The following is a 16,102-nucleotide window of genomic DNA, read 5'->3' as shown; positions in this document are numbered from 1 at the left end:
AACATTCCTAATAAGACACTTTAGGCATCAGCATTTAGTTGAATTATTCAAATAATTGTCGCTGAGGCAGATTTGTCTTTTTTCATCACTCACAGGCAAAGATAGTAACATTTTATATTCATCCAATGTCTGCCATGTTTTATGGATGATATTTTTACTGCTCCCTGAGTGCTAGTGTGCATGTGAAGTTGGTCTGTATAAACCAGATACAATCCAGAACATGAGTAGATTATCCATTTGTTGTTTCAGGGTGGGTAAAACCAGAGTTGGGTGCTGTGGAATCAGTGAAGGTAACCTGAAGGGGTCTTGTGATAATTGTTTGTGTTTCTGCTGGTCAGAGGGAGCAGGCACTTCGCACCAAACGAATTCAGACAAGCGGTGTGACTTGAATTGCTCTCAAGAAAAGGGCACTATTGAAAGGAGTGACTACTGGGGTAGCGGTAAATGTGAAAGTGGATCAAATGAAGGGAAAGATTCCCGGTGTTTGTGATACTCGTTTTGGTGCGACACCAACGGGGTGGCGTGAGTGGTGAAAGACTAATTGTCTGTCGTTTTGATGTTGACTATTTGGCCGACAGTAATGTTAGGATATTTCAGTTATCCCTTACGAGCTTATGTGCCAAATACATTACGTTGTTACAGGTGTCAAGCTTATGGGCATGTGGCAGCAGTGTGTAGGAGGGAGGTTCCTAGGTGTGAGCAGGAGGGCATGAGACAAAGGAACGTGCAGCATTGGGTAAAGATGCGGTAAGTGTTAATTATAGGGGTGCCGATGTGGCTGGGGATCAGAAATGTCTGGTGTGAGAGAGGCAGGTTGAGGTTACCAGGGTTAGAGTAGAGCAGAGGGTGTTGTATGCTGAGGCAGTGAAGAAAGTTGATGGAGATGGGTCAAAGGGAAGGGATCCTGAGAGGTTTTGTAGTAGATCTGTACCAGTACAGAGGTATGGGCCAACGTGTGATATATGGTTCAGTAAGATTGGCTTTTTATAGCGTTCATAGCAATGGTTATCAACTGCACTGTATGTCGCAGAAAATAGAGGTTGTGATGGCAGCTGCAGAGAAGTATTTGGGTGTACGGGATTTGACGTTAGGATTTGACGTTAGAAGAGTTACAGGGTGTGTTGAGTGGTGGTGTCCTGTCCTTTTAGGCTGTTGGACAGAGGTAGGACTAGATATGTTTAAACAGTGGAGTAGGGTGGTGGGTTTTTAATGATGGTAGGGTATTCCAGTCTAGTCGGTGGGTGCAATACAACATTTATTGCCAACTGCCGTTAAACGTCATTGAAGAAGACATGAGTAGTATACCTTGAAAACAATGGTCGGACATCTTGGACGCAGTCTCCAGTTTTTATTATACCTCAATGATGCGGAGTTAGCCGGAAATGCTAACATCCGGTTTTCAGGGATACAGTATTTTCAATCTGTCTTATGTTTTCCCTGACAAACGAAAGTGTGAACTCCGCTCAGGTGTCTTTCTAGGCCTGCTAGTGAACAACAGGCACAACCATATAGTGCCATTGAGGAAATCTCCAATTTCTTCTTCACAATTGGCTGATCCCTCCTGATGACATGACTCCAACTGGGTCACCAGGAGGGATCAGCCAATGAAGTTGGAAGTCCGACCCAGTTGAATTCATTAAAATGGTTGAAACTCTAAATGGTGCTGCCCAGAAATTCTAACATTTTGTTTATCATCTGATTCACGTCGCTTAACGCTTAACTCGCATTGTGAATGGAAAGGAGCAGGAAAGCCTTTCTTTGTCATTGATGTTTGATGAAGAATTTCTCCCAACCCATGTTGTGCGAGCTTATGTACAAAAGTCTTCTATATAAACGTTTGGCCATGTGTCTGCAAACTGAATATCATTGTTGAAGAGTCTGGGGATGCAAGGTGTTGCAATTGTGATGGGAATCACGTTCTAGAGTTCCCTGTTAGGGTGAAGGAGGTCAAAGTAGGAAAGATCAGGACTGTCGAAGGTCTCCTATGCAGACGCAGTGACAATTGTCGAAGCAGCGAGTAGAGATGATGAAGCTATGGCAGTGGATTTTTATTTTTAACCTTTATTTAACTAGGCAAGTGAGTTAAGAACAAATTCTTATTTTCAATGACAGCCTAGGAACAGTGGGAGATCCTGAAACACTAATCCCGAAGAAGGTTGATTTTGTTTTGTGTATTGCACAGGACAAACTAACAGAAGAAACTGGAAATCATTGTGAAAAGGTTCTTGGATCTCCAGGATTTCATGGCTGGAACATTGCAGGGAATACTGTCTGAAGATGCTTCACCCTTTCAGGCCCCAGAGCCTGTGTAGGAATCTGAGTACATTGACTTTTGTTTTTTGAGAATAATACGAGTGTTTTATTTTATTCGTTCAAGTATCAGTTTTTACCCCACCCAGTAGGTAGCGCCAATATACCCTTTTGGATGTAGTCCGCAAATACGGCCCTTTGGCCACTAGAGGCCTCTATCATTCTCTATGGGCACAACTCAGGTAACGTTTTTGCCAAAATGCCACGTGCGTCAACTCACCAGTGCATTTATAAAAACCTAACCATTACGAAGCTTATATTCGATCGAATAAACCTCACGTAGCAAGTACATCTTTGGTTGAGCAAGTTCGACATTCAATGACCCCCCATACAAAAATCGCTCACTTCGTGGTCTTATTTTGGTGACAGATTTTGGGCGGAGTGAACCCTCTCGCTTTGCCTCTTTCTCTCGGAACGAACCGTTCTCAAAATGGTGTAAAGAGGAAAAACCACAACACGCCCATTTTTGAATGAACAAGTAATCTGCAGTCAACAACCTGGCTTCGTCGTAGTGAAAGGACTGCGTGAATACCTGTTTTCAAATTTGCACCCCCATCCCACTAATTCACGGGGATTATAGCTAACACGCTATCTTGGCAGCGCAGGTAGGTGTGGCTGGCGCAATTTTTACACTGTAAACTAGCTAACGTTGGTTTGACAGAACTTGCAGGAAAACTAATACATAGCAAACAAATGCATGTTAGCTAGCTAGGGAACTAGCTAAAATAACGATGTTTAGTTACAATGTAGAAATGCAATCAGCTATTAGTTAATGCGTGCTGTTCAATAATATTATTGTTACAGTGCATGCTACTAGATACTGTAGCCAGGTTGGTTGGTTGGCTAACGTTACGGTTTGTTTTCTATTTCATGGTTTACATTATTTCTCCTCGGTGTCTTGTGATAACCGTTGGCTAATTAGTTAGATGTCATCCCACAATCGAGCTGCCAATTTGTAAGCGATATAAGTAGCTCTTTCGTTCCATTATATGAGTAACTAGCTAGATAGCTGGCTAACGTTAGGCACGACTTGCTCTTCTCTGTCGGTAACGTTAGTTGCGTGCGTTGTAGCTAGAAAGTTACCGTTACCTAGCTATGTTAGCTTCCTCAACGTAGCTAGTTAGCTGGCTAGCTGTAGACCACTGATATCTGGCTAACTACATCATTTTTTATTTAGGTAGCTATGATATCAGTTCACTAAAGTTAGTTAGTGAAACACATGGCTAGTTACGGGGTGTCTTGTCTAGTCGTCAAGAGACTAGCCATCAGGGCTGCCATCAGTATGAGAATGCCCCGATGGCTAGTCTACTTGGATGAGGATGCCCTGATTAGGGTTGCACATTTTGGGGGATATTCCGTGTGAATGAACGAAAATATATGCATATTAATACAATTTAAATGTGATGTTTTTAGCATTGGATATATTTACCATATCATATGGAGACAAACATAAACCATTTACCTTATAAGTAGATATAATTGCAAATTATTAAATCCTTCGAATAGAAAAAATGTAGTTCCTGAATTGAACTTTAATTAAATGAGTTGACTCTTCACATGGGATGTATTTGTCAGCCTGTTGTGTGCTTTGGTGTGTGTGTTCCCAAACAAGGAACAGTTGCGCTCTGAGGCGGCTGATGTTGCTGGGATTTGGAGGATGATTGAGGCAACAAGGTGGCTGATGAGATATGTTGGCATGACTGCCATATTGCATCTCCATCCCAAAGCCCTTGCTTGGAAGTGTACTTCTCCAGACTGCCAAGAACCTTGCCCTCATCCAGGCCAAGGTGGCGAGACACGGTAGTGATGACACCATAGGCCCTGTTGATCTCTGCACCAGACAGGATGCTCTTGCCAGCATACTTGGGGACCAACATGTATGGGCTTCAGGCAGAAGTCTTCACGCTTTTTCATGTATTTCAGAACTACAGTTTCCTCTGCTTGGAGCAACAGTGAAGTGGGCAATGCAGTACGGATTTCTTCTCTTACATCTGCAAGCAGAGTCTGAACATCACAGGATGGCATTGTCTCCCTCAATTGGTGCAATGGCTACTGCTATAGGTTTCAGGCTGTTTCCCACTCTCTCCCCAAATACATCATCCAGGAGGATCCTCTTGATGGGGCTGTCCATATCGGCAGACTGATATGGCCATTTCTTGGAGAGACTCCTTCCCCTCCAGGAGACTGTCAAACATGATGACAACACCACCCCAATGGGTGTTGCTGGGCCGCTTCAAAGTGGTGCTCTTATTCTGCTCAGTTTGCTTTGCTGCTATAACTTGATGACCCTTCACATACCTAACCATTTCCTTGGTTCTCTTGTAGAGTCTATCCATTGTTTTCAGTGCCATGATGTCCTTGAGGAGCAGATTCAATGCATGAGCAGCACAGCCAATGGGTGTGATGTGAGGGTAGGACTCCTCCACTTTAGACCAAGCAGCCTTCATGTTCGAAGCATTGTCTGTCACCAGTGCAAATACCTTCTGTGGTCCAAGGTCATTGGTGACTGCCTTCAGCTCATCTGCAATGTAGAGACCAGTGGTGTCTGTTGTCCCTTGTGTCTGTGCTATTGTAGAACACTAGTTGAGGGGTGGAGATGATGTGGTTAATTATTTCTTGCCCATGAACATTCGACCACCCATCAGATGATTGCAATACAGTCTGCTTTCTCTATGATTTGCTTGACCTTCACTTGAACTCTGTTGAACTCTGCATCCAGCAAATGAGTAGATAAAGCATGTCTGGTTAGAGGGGTGTATATGTGGCAAGAAACTGAAAGAAATCTCTTCCAATACACATTGCCTGTGTGCATCAGCGGTGAACCAGTTGCTTTTGTCAGTTTGCTTGTTGTGAGTGCTGAGGGAACTTTATGCACTTGGCCAGGTGATTCTGCATCTTTTTTACATTCTTCACATGATTTGGCACAGTATTTGGAAATGTACACAGCTTTTGCTTCATTAGCTGCAGTGAAATGTCTCCACACATTAGATGGTGCCTGTGGCATTTTCCTGTAAAGATTAGGGGGAAAAATGTAAAAATACCCAAATACGATTCCATGAACAGATTAATAGTTAAGCAGTTAGATTAAACAACTCCTTTTGTAAGATAAATGTTTTAAAATGAAACATGTATGGAAACAGGTGAATTAACACTCCTCAGCAGGCTCAAGCAAGCTAAAACCCACATGGTAGCAAAAACTAACTAGCAGAAATTGTTAACAAGATAGAAATGATTTAAACACACTTTGCTGTAGGCTACTATTTAACAAAAAAAGATTGTATGTCATATTAAATATATTCACCCCACCTAGTATTGTTATCACAACTTAACAGAAAGCATGTAGTCCTTGGCTCAGACAGTGTAGTAGTGTGGGCTCAATAGCATCTCATTCGTGTGCAAGAACTTGAGAATCAGCTGCACATGTGATGGAAGAATGCACTGTGTGCCCGAGGGTTGCAATTCCATTGAATTGGGGATAGTTTAACCAAAATATGCCATAAGACCTAGAATTGCCTTATGTGTATCTCACAAAAAAAAGGTTTACTGTTATAAGCTAACTTTGTATGAATTTAAGCAAAATTCATGGAACATTTCTGGACATTCTGGACATTTACTGGAAAGTTTCCAACCCTTTGCAACCCTAGCCCTGATGGCTAGTCTACTAGGATGATAATGCATCATGGTTCTCTGGCTGTGCCTCAAGCCTTGTTGAACCGGAAATACAGGCACCAAAAGTTCATAATTTAACATCATGGTGCTAGTCTTTTAAATTAATTGACACAGCTTGTGGAGAACTACGCTAAGGTGTATATGTGTGTTTTTTGAATGCTGCACCAAACTAACTTTAATCCAACTAGCTCCAGCTAACTATGGAGCCCTCCGACCAACAGACAGGCCCAGACTCTGGCTCTCAGGAGGTCAACTCTGTGTACCTACAGCAACTTCGGGAGCTGGACATCCCAGAGGAGGCTGCCAAGCAGGTGGGTTAATTTACTGTATACAGGTTCTCTTGCATTTCCTGAGATATGATCTTTGATTTACATTTTCTAATGCAATATTTATATGTATCTACTTACTAAGGCATCCATAATGACTGTAAAGAGTACCATAGCTATGATTGACATGTCTAATCCATCCAACATTGTCTGCCATTTTCTATGTTTCTCCCTCCCGCAGGCACTCTTGCACACCCGAAATGTGTCTGCTGAGGAGGCTGCCATGTACTACTTCAACAAGCTAGAGAATGAGGTACCCACGAGATAGCCTTAGTCCGCACAGGTACACGTTGGTACATTACATCTCCTGTATTGTGTCTGAGCCCACCCTGACTGTCTCTCTCTCGTCCCCTCAGGAAGAAGGAGAAGACGACCTCATGTTCAAGATGGTGTTTGTGGTGAACATGGACCTGGCCATGGGTGTGGGAAAGGTCAGTTTGAAGACAAGGGTTGGAATGTGTTTTGATTGATTTTATTTGCCTGTTTAAGAAAACCAATGCATGCATTGTAAACGCAACGCGTGACAGGAATATCACAGTCAGACTTATTGCCATTGTGGCCCCTAAATTACATGGTGCAAAAACATTACAAAGATACATTACATAGCTAGATATGATATATTTTGTCTGGCTAGTATGCTTGTTGTGGTGTAGTTTGTTCCAACCAGAAGCACAAAGGCCCAGTTTGCCCCGGTTGTTTAAAAAAAAATGAGAATCACACCTCACACTCAAAGCTAATACATTAAACATGCTTACTCTTAAAGTGTGTGTTGTGTAGGTGGCTGCGCAGGTGGGCCATGCGGCCGTAGGGCTTTATCAGGCCCTGCAGGAGAAGAACAGCTGGAGGGAGATGGCCTGGAAGTGGGACCATGGCGGGTAAGGAACTGGCTGGACAATTTTTTTTAAATTAGGGCTTTACTGGAGCAATACCATAATCATATGTGTTACTTGAGACTCCACACTGCCAAACAAATTGGATCTGATCAGGTAAAGAACGCCAGACACTTTTATAACGCCATAATGACATCTGGTAATGGCAATACCACTATCTGGCTGTTCTATGTGCCGGTTCAACCTGCTGTCGATGTTTGCCACAGCAGGATATCTGTTTGTTTGTGGTGTGCAGGGCGAAGAAGGTGGTGTTGCAGGGGACCAACATGGCTCACCTTTTGGAGCTGCAGGCCCTGGCAATGAGCCTTAGCCTGCCCACGTATCTGGTCCAGGACGCCGGACGCACCCAGGTGAGATGTGCGGCTACACAGCAACGGTTTCAGGACCTAGTTACAGTTGCAAGATAGTTGCAAGATTGTACCCCCGAGCTGACAAGGTACAAATCTGTCAATCTGCCCCTGAACGAGGCAGTTAACCCACCGTTCCTAGGCCGTCATTGAAAATAAGAATGTGTTCTTAACTGACTTGCCTAGTTAAATAAAGGTATAAAAAATAAATAATAATAATTGGCAAATCGGCGGCCAAAAATACCGATTTCAGATTGTTATGAGAACTTGAAATCGGCCCTAATTAATTGGCCATTCCAAATAACCGGTCGACCTCTAGTGTGCATTGATAAGCACATGAGACTGCCTTAACGATACCTAATGAAAGAAAGCACTTATAAGCGCCTATTTCACATCATAGCCTGCTAAATGTGCAATAACTTTTTTGTAAACAACATTTTTAATTTACCTTTTGGTATTATAAAATGGGATTAGACGGGGGTACATAAATATTACAATGAGTTTGAGAAAATAAGTGTGCCTACAGAAAGTATTCATACCCCTTGACGTATTCCACATTTTGTTATAGCCTGAATTCAAAAATATTTATTTTCTCACCCATCTACACACAATTCCCCACAATGACAAATTGAAAACATGTTTTTAGAAATGTTTGCAAATTTATTGAAAATTAAATGCAGGAATATCTCATTTACACCCATGAGTTAATACATGTTAGAATCAACTTTGGCAGCGATTATAGCTCTAGAGTCTTTCCCAGAAAGTCTCAAAGCTTTTAACACCTGGATTGTACACTATTTGCATTATTTGAGAAGCTTCCTGCTGAAGTCAGTGAACAGCATTCTTACATAGGTATTCCTCTTGTCAAGATGGGATAGGGAAGTGCAATGGCGATTGGATCGTCTGTGGTTCTATTGGGGCGGTAAGGAAATTGAAATGTCTAGAGTGACAGGTAAGGTAGAGGTGATATGATCCTTGACTAGTCTCTCAAAGCACTTCATGATGACAAGTGAGTGCTATGGGGCGATAGTCATTTAGTTCAGTTACCTTTGTTTCTTGGGTAAAGGGACAATGGTGGCCATCTTGACGCATGTGGGGACAGCAGACTGGGATAGGGAGAGATTGAATATGTCCGTAAACACACCAGCCAGCTGGTCTGCACATGCTCTGAGGACGTGGCTAGGGATGGTGTCTGGACCAGCAGCCGGGCGAGGGTTAACAAGCTTAAATGTCTTACTCACGTCGGCCATGGCAAAGGAGAGCCAACAGTTGTTGGTAGTGAGCCGCGTCAGTGCCACTGTTATCCTCAAAGCGGGCAAAGGTTTTTAGCTTGTCCGGAAGCAAGAATTCGGTGTCTGCGACTTGGCTGGTTTCCCTTTTGTAGTCTGATATTGTCTGTTGACCTTGCCACATCTCGTGTCTGAGTCGTTGAGTTGCGACGCCGCTTCGTCTCTACACTGACGTTTTGCATATTTGATTGCCTTGCGGTGGGAAAACTACACTGTTTGTGTTCTGCCATATTCCCAGTCACCTTGCCATGGTTAAATGCTGTCCCCAGTCTACCTGGCCGTGCTGCTGCTCCAGTTTCAACTGTTCTGCCTGCAGCTATGGAATCCCGACCTGTTCACCGAACGTGCTACCTGTCCCAGACCTATTATTTGACCATGCTGGTCATTTATGAACATTTGAACATCTTGGACATGTTCTGTTATAATCTCCACCCGGCACAGCCAGAAGAGGACTGGCCACCTCTCATAGCCTGGTTCCTCTCTAGGTTTCTTCCTAGGTTTTGGCCTTTCTAGTTTTTCCTAGCCAACGTGCTTCAACACCTGCATTGCTTGCCATTTGTGATTTTAGGCTGGTTTTCTGTACAGCACTTTGAGGTATCAGCTGATGCACGAAGGGCTATATAAATACATTTGATTTGGTTTGCGCTTTCAGTTTTGCTTAAATGCTGCCATCTATCCATGGTTTCTGGTTTGGGTAGGTTTTAATAGTCGGTGGGTACAACCTCTCCTATACACTTCCTGATAAACTCCGTCACCGTATTGGTATATTCGTCAATATTATTCTCGGGAGCTACCCGGAACTGTCCCCGTGATCAAAACAATCTTGAAGCGTGGTTTCCGATTGGTCAGACCAGCATTAAATAGTCCTTAGCACGGGTACTTCCTGCTTGAGTTTCTGCCTACAGGAAGGGAGGAGCAAAATGGAGTCATGGTCAGATTTGCCGAAAGGAGGGAGAGGGAGGGCCCTGTAGGGCATCCTGAAAGTTGGAGTGGCAGTGGTTGAGTGTTTTAGCAGTGCAAGTACTACAGTCGATGTGTTAGAACTTCGGTTGCTTTTTTCTCAAATTGGCTTTAAAATCCCCAGCTACAATAAATGCAGCCTCAGGAAATGTGGTTTCCAGTTTGCATAAAGTCCAGTGAAGTTCTTTGAGGGCCGTCGTGGTATCGGCTTGAGTGGGGGGTATATACTGCTGTGACTTATTTTATGTTTTATTTAAGCTTTATTTAACTAGGCAAGTCGGTTAAGAACAAATTCTTATTTACAATTGTGCGCCGCCTTATGGGACTCCCAATCAAGGCTGGTTGTGATACAGCCTGGAATCGAACCAGGGTATGTCTCTAGCACTTAGATGCAGTGCCTTAGACCGCTGCGCCACTCAGAAGCCCAAAACACCGCTATAACCGAAGAGAATTCTCTTGGGAGATAATACGGTCCGCATTTGATTGTAAGTTATTCTAGGTCGGGTGAACAAAAGGACTTGAGTTCCTGTATGTTATCACAATCACACCATGAGTCGTTAATCATGAAACATGCACCCCCGTCCTCCTTCCCGGAGAGAGATTTATTCCTGTCTATGCAATGAACTGAGAACCCAACTGGCTGGACCGACTCAGACAGTATATCCCGAGAGAGCCATGTTTCTGTGATGTCTCTCTGGAAAGAAACCCTCACCCTGAACTCGTCAACTTTATTATCCAGAGACTGAACAATAGCGAGTAATGTGCTCGAGAAGCGGTGGGTGTTGTGCACGCCTCGTACGTCAGACTAGAAGACCACTCCGAGTACCTCCCCCGGCTGTGTTTTTGGGTCGGCCTCTGGAATCAGTTCAATTGCCCTGGGGGGTGCGAACAAAGGATCCGCTTTGGGAAAGTCGTAATTCCTGGTCATAGTGCTGGTGAGTTACCGCCGCTCTGATATCCAATAGTTCTTCCCGACTGTATGTAATAACACATTTTCTGGGCTAATGGTAGAAATAATACATTTTAAAAATCTGCAAAGTTTCCTAAGAGCTAGATGCACGGCAGCCCTCTCTGTCGGCGCCATTTTATGAGATGGGGTATTGTGTGTAGGCCAGTCAATTTTAAATTCAGTCTGTAAAAGAACAATGTGGAAAAAGTCAAGTGGTGTGAACTTTTTGAAGGCACTGTAAAAGACAATACAGCAGAACTTTGGGGCTCACAAGTTCTGTAGAGGACTGGGGTGAGTGGAAATGCAATTCAACATAAAAAACAATCTGCATCAATTAATATTAAGGGGTTCTCTATTGAGATTTAAATAAATGAATGCCTAGTCTTCCCTGCCTTCCCACATACGTTTGTTGTTACAACCTATTCTCAGTACCTCCTACCCACAAGGATGCTAGTCTAAATTCTATGACCTGCTCTTTTGCCAGGTGGAAGCTGGCTCGCGCACCATCCTGGCCATCGTTGGGGAAGAGGATATGGTGAACAACGTCACTGGAAGTCTGAAGCTGCTCTGAGGGACTTAACCGGCTGTGGAGGTGCAGGGCCATGTACAGGGCCATGTACTGCCACTGGGGCAACCAGCAGAGGGCAGCATCCCCTAACAGCAAAAGGGTCTCAACATGCAAGCGCATAACAACAACGTAATGAAACAAAAAACAGGAAAAAGAAACAACCAGACATGACCCAACCACCAAGTCGAACACACTCAGCCATTTTTCTTCTTGTTTCCTGTTCGATCCACTGACTGGAGAAGACATGTACACAGAGCTGCTTAGGTTGAAAGGAAGGGACTGGTTCCCCGAACTGACCATGTTGAAGGCAGTTTGAACAACTTTTAGTGTCTACTTGTATCTTTTTTTGATTATGGAGTTTTGCTAGTTAAGGGAATGTCCATTACTATATGAGAGCATCATATCCAATTTTTATAAAGGTGTAAGTCCATGACAATCTTAATTCCATCTCCCAATTGAAGATATGATTTTAGCGTTTGAAAAAAAATCAAGGATTGAACCTTGTCTTTTGGTGATTGTTAAATACTGTTGTCATAAATTCAAGGAGCGAAATATGTAATTGTAATATCCTTTAGGATACTGCTTGGGAAGAGTGCTTTACTGATACCTTTACTATTTCTTTTATGTATAAAATGAAGGTGTATATGTATACATTCTCTCCCAAAGACCATGTCCCTTAGAATCTATAACACTACATACTGATGTCAAATGTCCATCCATTGCATTTATGTGCATCTGCTTAGGCCATATATAATGTGGTGTGCCCATTGAGATAAAGGGCTCATCTTTATCTGTGCCATTATAGCACTTTGACAGCATGGGTAGCGCCATTGAGGCTAGAACCCATAGGAATCCCCACCCAGTTGACTACTTCCAAATGGGGGAAACATGGAAGCCCTCAATGGTGCTGCCCATGCTATAGGCTTTTGGCCGCTAGAAGTCTATCAGTCGCTATGGGTGTGCCATCCTCCACGTTTCGCACAATCACTGTTGGACTTGGCTACATAATTTTTGTGGTGTATTTTAAATTTATTTTATTTTTCTGTTCTTGCAACAACAACAAAATGGGTAAGGTCGACTTGAGGCTCAATGAGTTATAATTCCTTGACTGGGGACTTGGTAGAAATAACACTGTATTTGGTGAATAGGATTTGAGTGCAAGGAACTCATTGTATGGGTCAAAATAAGTGACAGTGCTGATGCTTGCACAGTGCCTAAGCGCATGTACTTTAGCTGACTATTATGGATAATAGTTTACACAAATGAAATATTTGTGTAACTGCTTTGAGGGTAAATGTGTTAGCACAGTGTAGCTAGCTAGCTAAATGGTTGCGCAATTAGTTTTTTACCAAACCGGTACATACGTTTTAAGATGGCGTAGCAAATACAGGTTAACATTTGTTAAGGACCGCTTAAAGAATGATTGATTCTTGCACTTAGTCTTCAACATTTGACTAACAGATACCTAGGATATATTTTATGTTTCTGTTAAAACAGCTCTTTGTTCATTACTATAAAATAAATTGTATTTTGTGGGCAAGAGATTCCATTTGGGACCATAAATGGCTCTGAAGTCTTAGTAAATATGGAAAAGGCTTATATGACTTGCATCTAACAGTTACTCAAATGAAATGTTATATTATTTGTGGTCGAGACCATGCAAAACCCCATGGCTGCATCCATGTTAATGTGTTAGGGCTTTGATACCTTCCTGTGTTACAAGCATTTGTTCATATTAAAACCTAGGAGACAATTAGAAATGACCCCTGACCAAGTGAACTGATTTTTTTTGTTTTAGTTACGTGATCCTTATAACACTTATGTTTTATGTGAACATTTCTACCCCAACACAATGTCATATGGCACACAATTCCTTTGCTGTTTTGTTTATTGTATTAAAACTATTAATGTTGGAAGTTGTGCCCTGCCACGTTTGTAGCCTGTTCATCGTATTTACAATATAAGTATTGGCGAAGGCACTATATCTGGAACGGTTGCTGGGAGACTTGTACATGGTCCTTCAGAAGAGTTCTTTAATCACGTGAGGGCTACAGAACAAAGGTTATCCTGTCTACACTTATACCCAACTTCCCAAGAACATTTTACCAAACACAACCTGGGTGCGTCTTTCGGTTCGTTAGATGGGTGTGAGAAACCTGGAAACCAGTGTGGAATTATTTGTTATTAATGTGTTATTCTTCTGTTAAATTTGGGTCAGAATGCATTCTCATTAGTTATTTGGCAATAGAGGTTTACGGGAGCCCATCATGTCTAGCTTGTTTTATGTATTGAGCTACCCTCGATGAGAAAAGGTAGTAAATGTACCAATCGTTTATCAGCAGAGCTGGGAAGCCAAATAAATTAACAAAGCCTATGCCAATTACGTCAAGGATGTAGGAATGGTCTGCCCTTCCCCCATATCAATCCAAGTGAGGAATAAAACCAAGATGTCGTACGATCTATAATTATATATATTTTGGAACTTTAATATCTGTTCACTAAAATGTACACAGTTGAACTAAACTGTAAATCGCTCTGTATAAGACCGTCTGCTAAATTTGTAAAAGGTTATAGAAAATGCATTTAAGAAAAAAACAAAACCGAAAGAACCCTTGATTTATTCAGATCACGTAATCTTCGTTTTCATCGTGCAGAAATAGTGTATGGAAGGTCTCAAATTGATCATTTATATTCACAAAAATGTACACAGTTTAACATCTTTATTGTGAGTTTGTGGTTACATTTATCACCTACTGTCACCTAAATGCATTGGGTTCGGAACAATTTATGAGTAAAAGTAACAATTTATACATTTTGAGAACCGTGAAAAAAGAGCGTTATATCGTCTAGCCGTATTTCCACTTCCCACTGTTGCAAAACAAATGACAGTAGCGTGATCATTTTAGCCAATCCCAATTATTCTCCCAGGTCTCATGACGTCAGAACAAATTAAGAAGCCAATCGCATGAACGCTTAATTACATCCAGTCATCCTCAGAAGCAGTTATGATTTATTGTTTACCAATGAAGGCTAATGGAAGCGGAATCTAACATTTCACCCATTCTTTGAATGTGCGTTAGAACAGTCGAACATGAACAGTAGAATATAGCCTCAAATCAAATATATGTTTTACTGCTATGGAATGTGTTTTTTTTATAAGAAAATACGATCTGCTCGCAAACATGGTATTTTCGTGCAGTTAATGAGCCGTTCGAATAGATAGTATTTTCGTGAAGCGTATCAATGGTTATCCCCAGTCAAGTGTGGAGCGACTGAATTCGGGCTAGGCAGTAGGTGGGACCAGAGTTAATACATACAACCCTGGTCAATTTCCCTGCCCAATCCCATGCCAGTTCATACAAACTCGCCCGACATCTCATATTCTGTCGTATTTCCTTTTATGGGGCCCGGTAGACCCCGTTTAGCTAAAAATTGGCTACTCTAATTATTAGCTCTATCTGTATGTAACGAAGTTGTTTTCTCTTTGCGTTGAGCAAACACATAAAACATTCAAGCAATATAATCCTTCTATAAAATAATGAGAGAAAAAAATCCACGACTTTTTCATTTAATTACTTGAGCATTTTCTTCGTACTGTAGACACGGATCCGCTTTTTGTATCAAATTCTCTGCAAAATCCATCCATTTCTACGGTCACTTGCTCTCACTCCTGTGTGCCACCACTACACATAGCAGAATCCGAATGTGCTTCCACACCCCTCCTAGAAGACCGTCACGCCCTCTGCGTAGAGAAAATCCAAATTCGTCGCCCAATCGCTTGCTCATACAGACTAATAAATATGTAGGAGGCAGGACATCGGCGCAAAACCCGCCCTATTAATCAGCCCCTGCATCATCGCTTGGGAAACCCGGTGGCATGGTTGTGTGTCACTTTCGCTGGGACCCGCGGTCGATGCCGGTGGAGGGGGATGGGTGCCACTGCGAATGTTAGAACCCGAGACAGAATCAGAGCCCTGTACAACATAGAGCAGCATATACCCCTTTATAAATATCAATTGTAAATCATATAAAACGCCATAATAAATAGATCCAAGCACCGGGGATTCAACATAGACACGCGATGGAAATACGGTGCCCAAGCAGGACAGGGAATTAAACTTTTAACCTTTGCGTGGGAGACATAGAGAAGTTTGTTTCCTAACCCGGGAGAGGGAGCTATCTTGGGGGGCAAAGGATACAGGAGACGCCGAGGCTGAGGTTGAGGCCTACTGGTCTAGTTCGATTTGATGTTGGAATACTCGAAGATCTGCAGACAACACAGGAGGATATTTTATTTGTGCTGGGTTGGAATGTCTCACTAGGTGAGTGGTTGTCATGTTAAATGTGTATTTTTGGGGGGATGATCAACTTTTCAATGAAATAGTTTAAACACATTGAATGGCTTTTTGTCTTTCAGTATCATAACGCCATCAATAGAAATTCAGTATCAGTAACCCTGTTCTCTAGCTAATGCAACTGTCACTTTGTCGTCCTTCATGGGGTAGTTTAAGTCTTTTCATAGTTTAGATTCCTTTTGCTAATATTCCTGATGTTGTCTAACGTCGCAAAGCAGTTGATGTATGCAATGATTATCCTTGGTTTTGGCCAGGTCCTCGTGCAATTCATGTAATTTAGCTAGCCGCATTCATTGGAATTCTTTGGTAGTTAACTAGGCTTACTGACGTTACCTAATATCAACACTATGTATTCTTGTTTTATGATAACCTGAAACATTGTATTCTTTTGCATTTGTTAATTTAATTGAACTAACGTTAGCTCAGCAATGAGTGCATT

General features: G+C 42.3%; 2 protein-coding genes across 2 annotated transcripts in view; both read left to right on the top strand.

Annotated features, from left to right (window-relative positions):
- The first annotated feature begins 2,647 nt into the window (after positions 1–2,647).
- si:dkey-19e4.5 (UBA_like_SF and PTH2 domain-containing protein) lies at positions 2,648–13,224 on the top strand. Its single transcript, XM_024445752.2, has 7 exons — positions 2,648–2,915; positions 6,168–6,290; positions 6,487–6,558; positions 6,662–6,736; positions 7,083–7,180; positions 7,431–7,545; positions 11,225–13,224. The coding sequence occupies exons 2-7, from the start codon at positions 6,180–6,182 to the stop codon at positions 11,309–11,311; spliced, it is 558 nt and encodes a 185-aa protein (XP_024301520.1). The 5' UTR covers positions 2,648–2,915; positions 6,168–6,179; the 3' UTR covers positions 11,312–13,224.
- A 1,941-nt stretch (positions 13,225–15,165) lies between these two features.
- setd5 (SET domain containing 5) overlaps positions 15,166–16,102 on the top strand; it is a 49,046-nt gene continuing 48,109 nt past the window's right edge. The window contains exon 1 of the mRNA XM_042300565.1: positions 15,166–15,630. The gene's annotated coding sequence lies outside the window, so the exon portion shown is untranslated. The remainder of the gene's footprint in view (positions 15,631–16,102) is intronic.

This window comes from Oncorhynchus tshawytscha, linkage group LG02 (genome assembly GCF_018296145.1).
Source record: "Oncorhynchus tshawytscha isolate Ot180627B linkage group LG02, Otsh_v2.0, whole genome shotgun sequence".
Classification (NCBI taxonomy): Eukaryota; Metazoa; Chordata; class Actinopteri; order Salmoniformes; family Salmonidae; genus Oncorhynchus; species Oncorhynchus tshawytscha.
The sequence above is the reverse complement of the archived record's forward strand: the minus strand, read 5'-3'. Positions and strand labels throughout refer to the sequence as shown.

What these genes read in the sequence shown, in the direction of transcription:
- si:dkey-19e4.5 (XM_024445752.2), top strand. Translation starts at nt 6,180, where the DNA reads ATGGAGCCCTCCGACCAACAGACAGGCCCAGACTCTGGCTCTCAGGAG. An exon ending in CAGAGGAGGCTGCCAAGCAG is followed by an intron (nt 6,291 to 6,486) that starts GTGGGTTAATTT and finishes TCCCTCCCGCAG; the next exon opens with GCACTCTTGCACACCCGAAA. An exon ending in AGGACGCCGGACGCACCCAG is followed by an intron (nt 7,546 to 11,224) that starts GTGAGATGTGCG and finishes CTCTTTTGCCAG; the next exon opens with GTGGAAGCTGGCTCGCGCAC.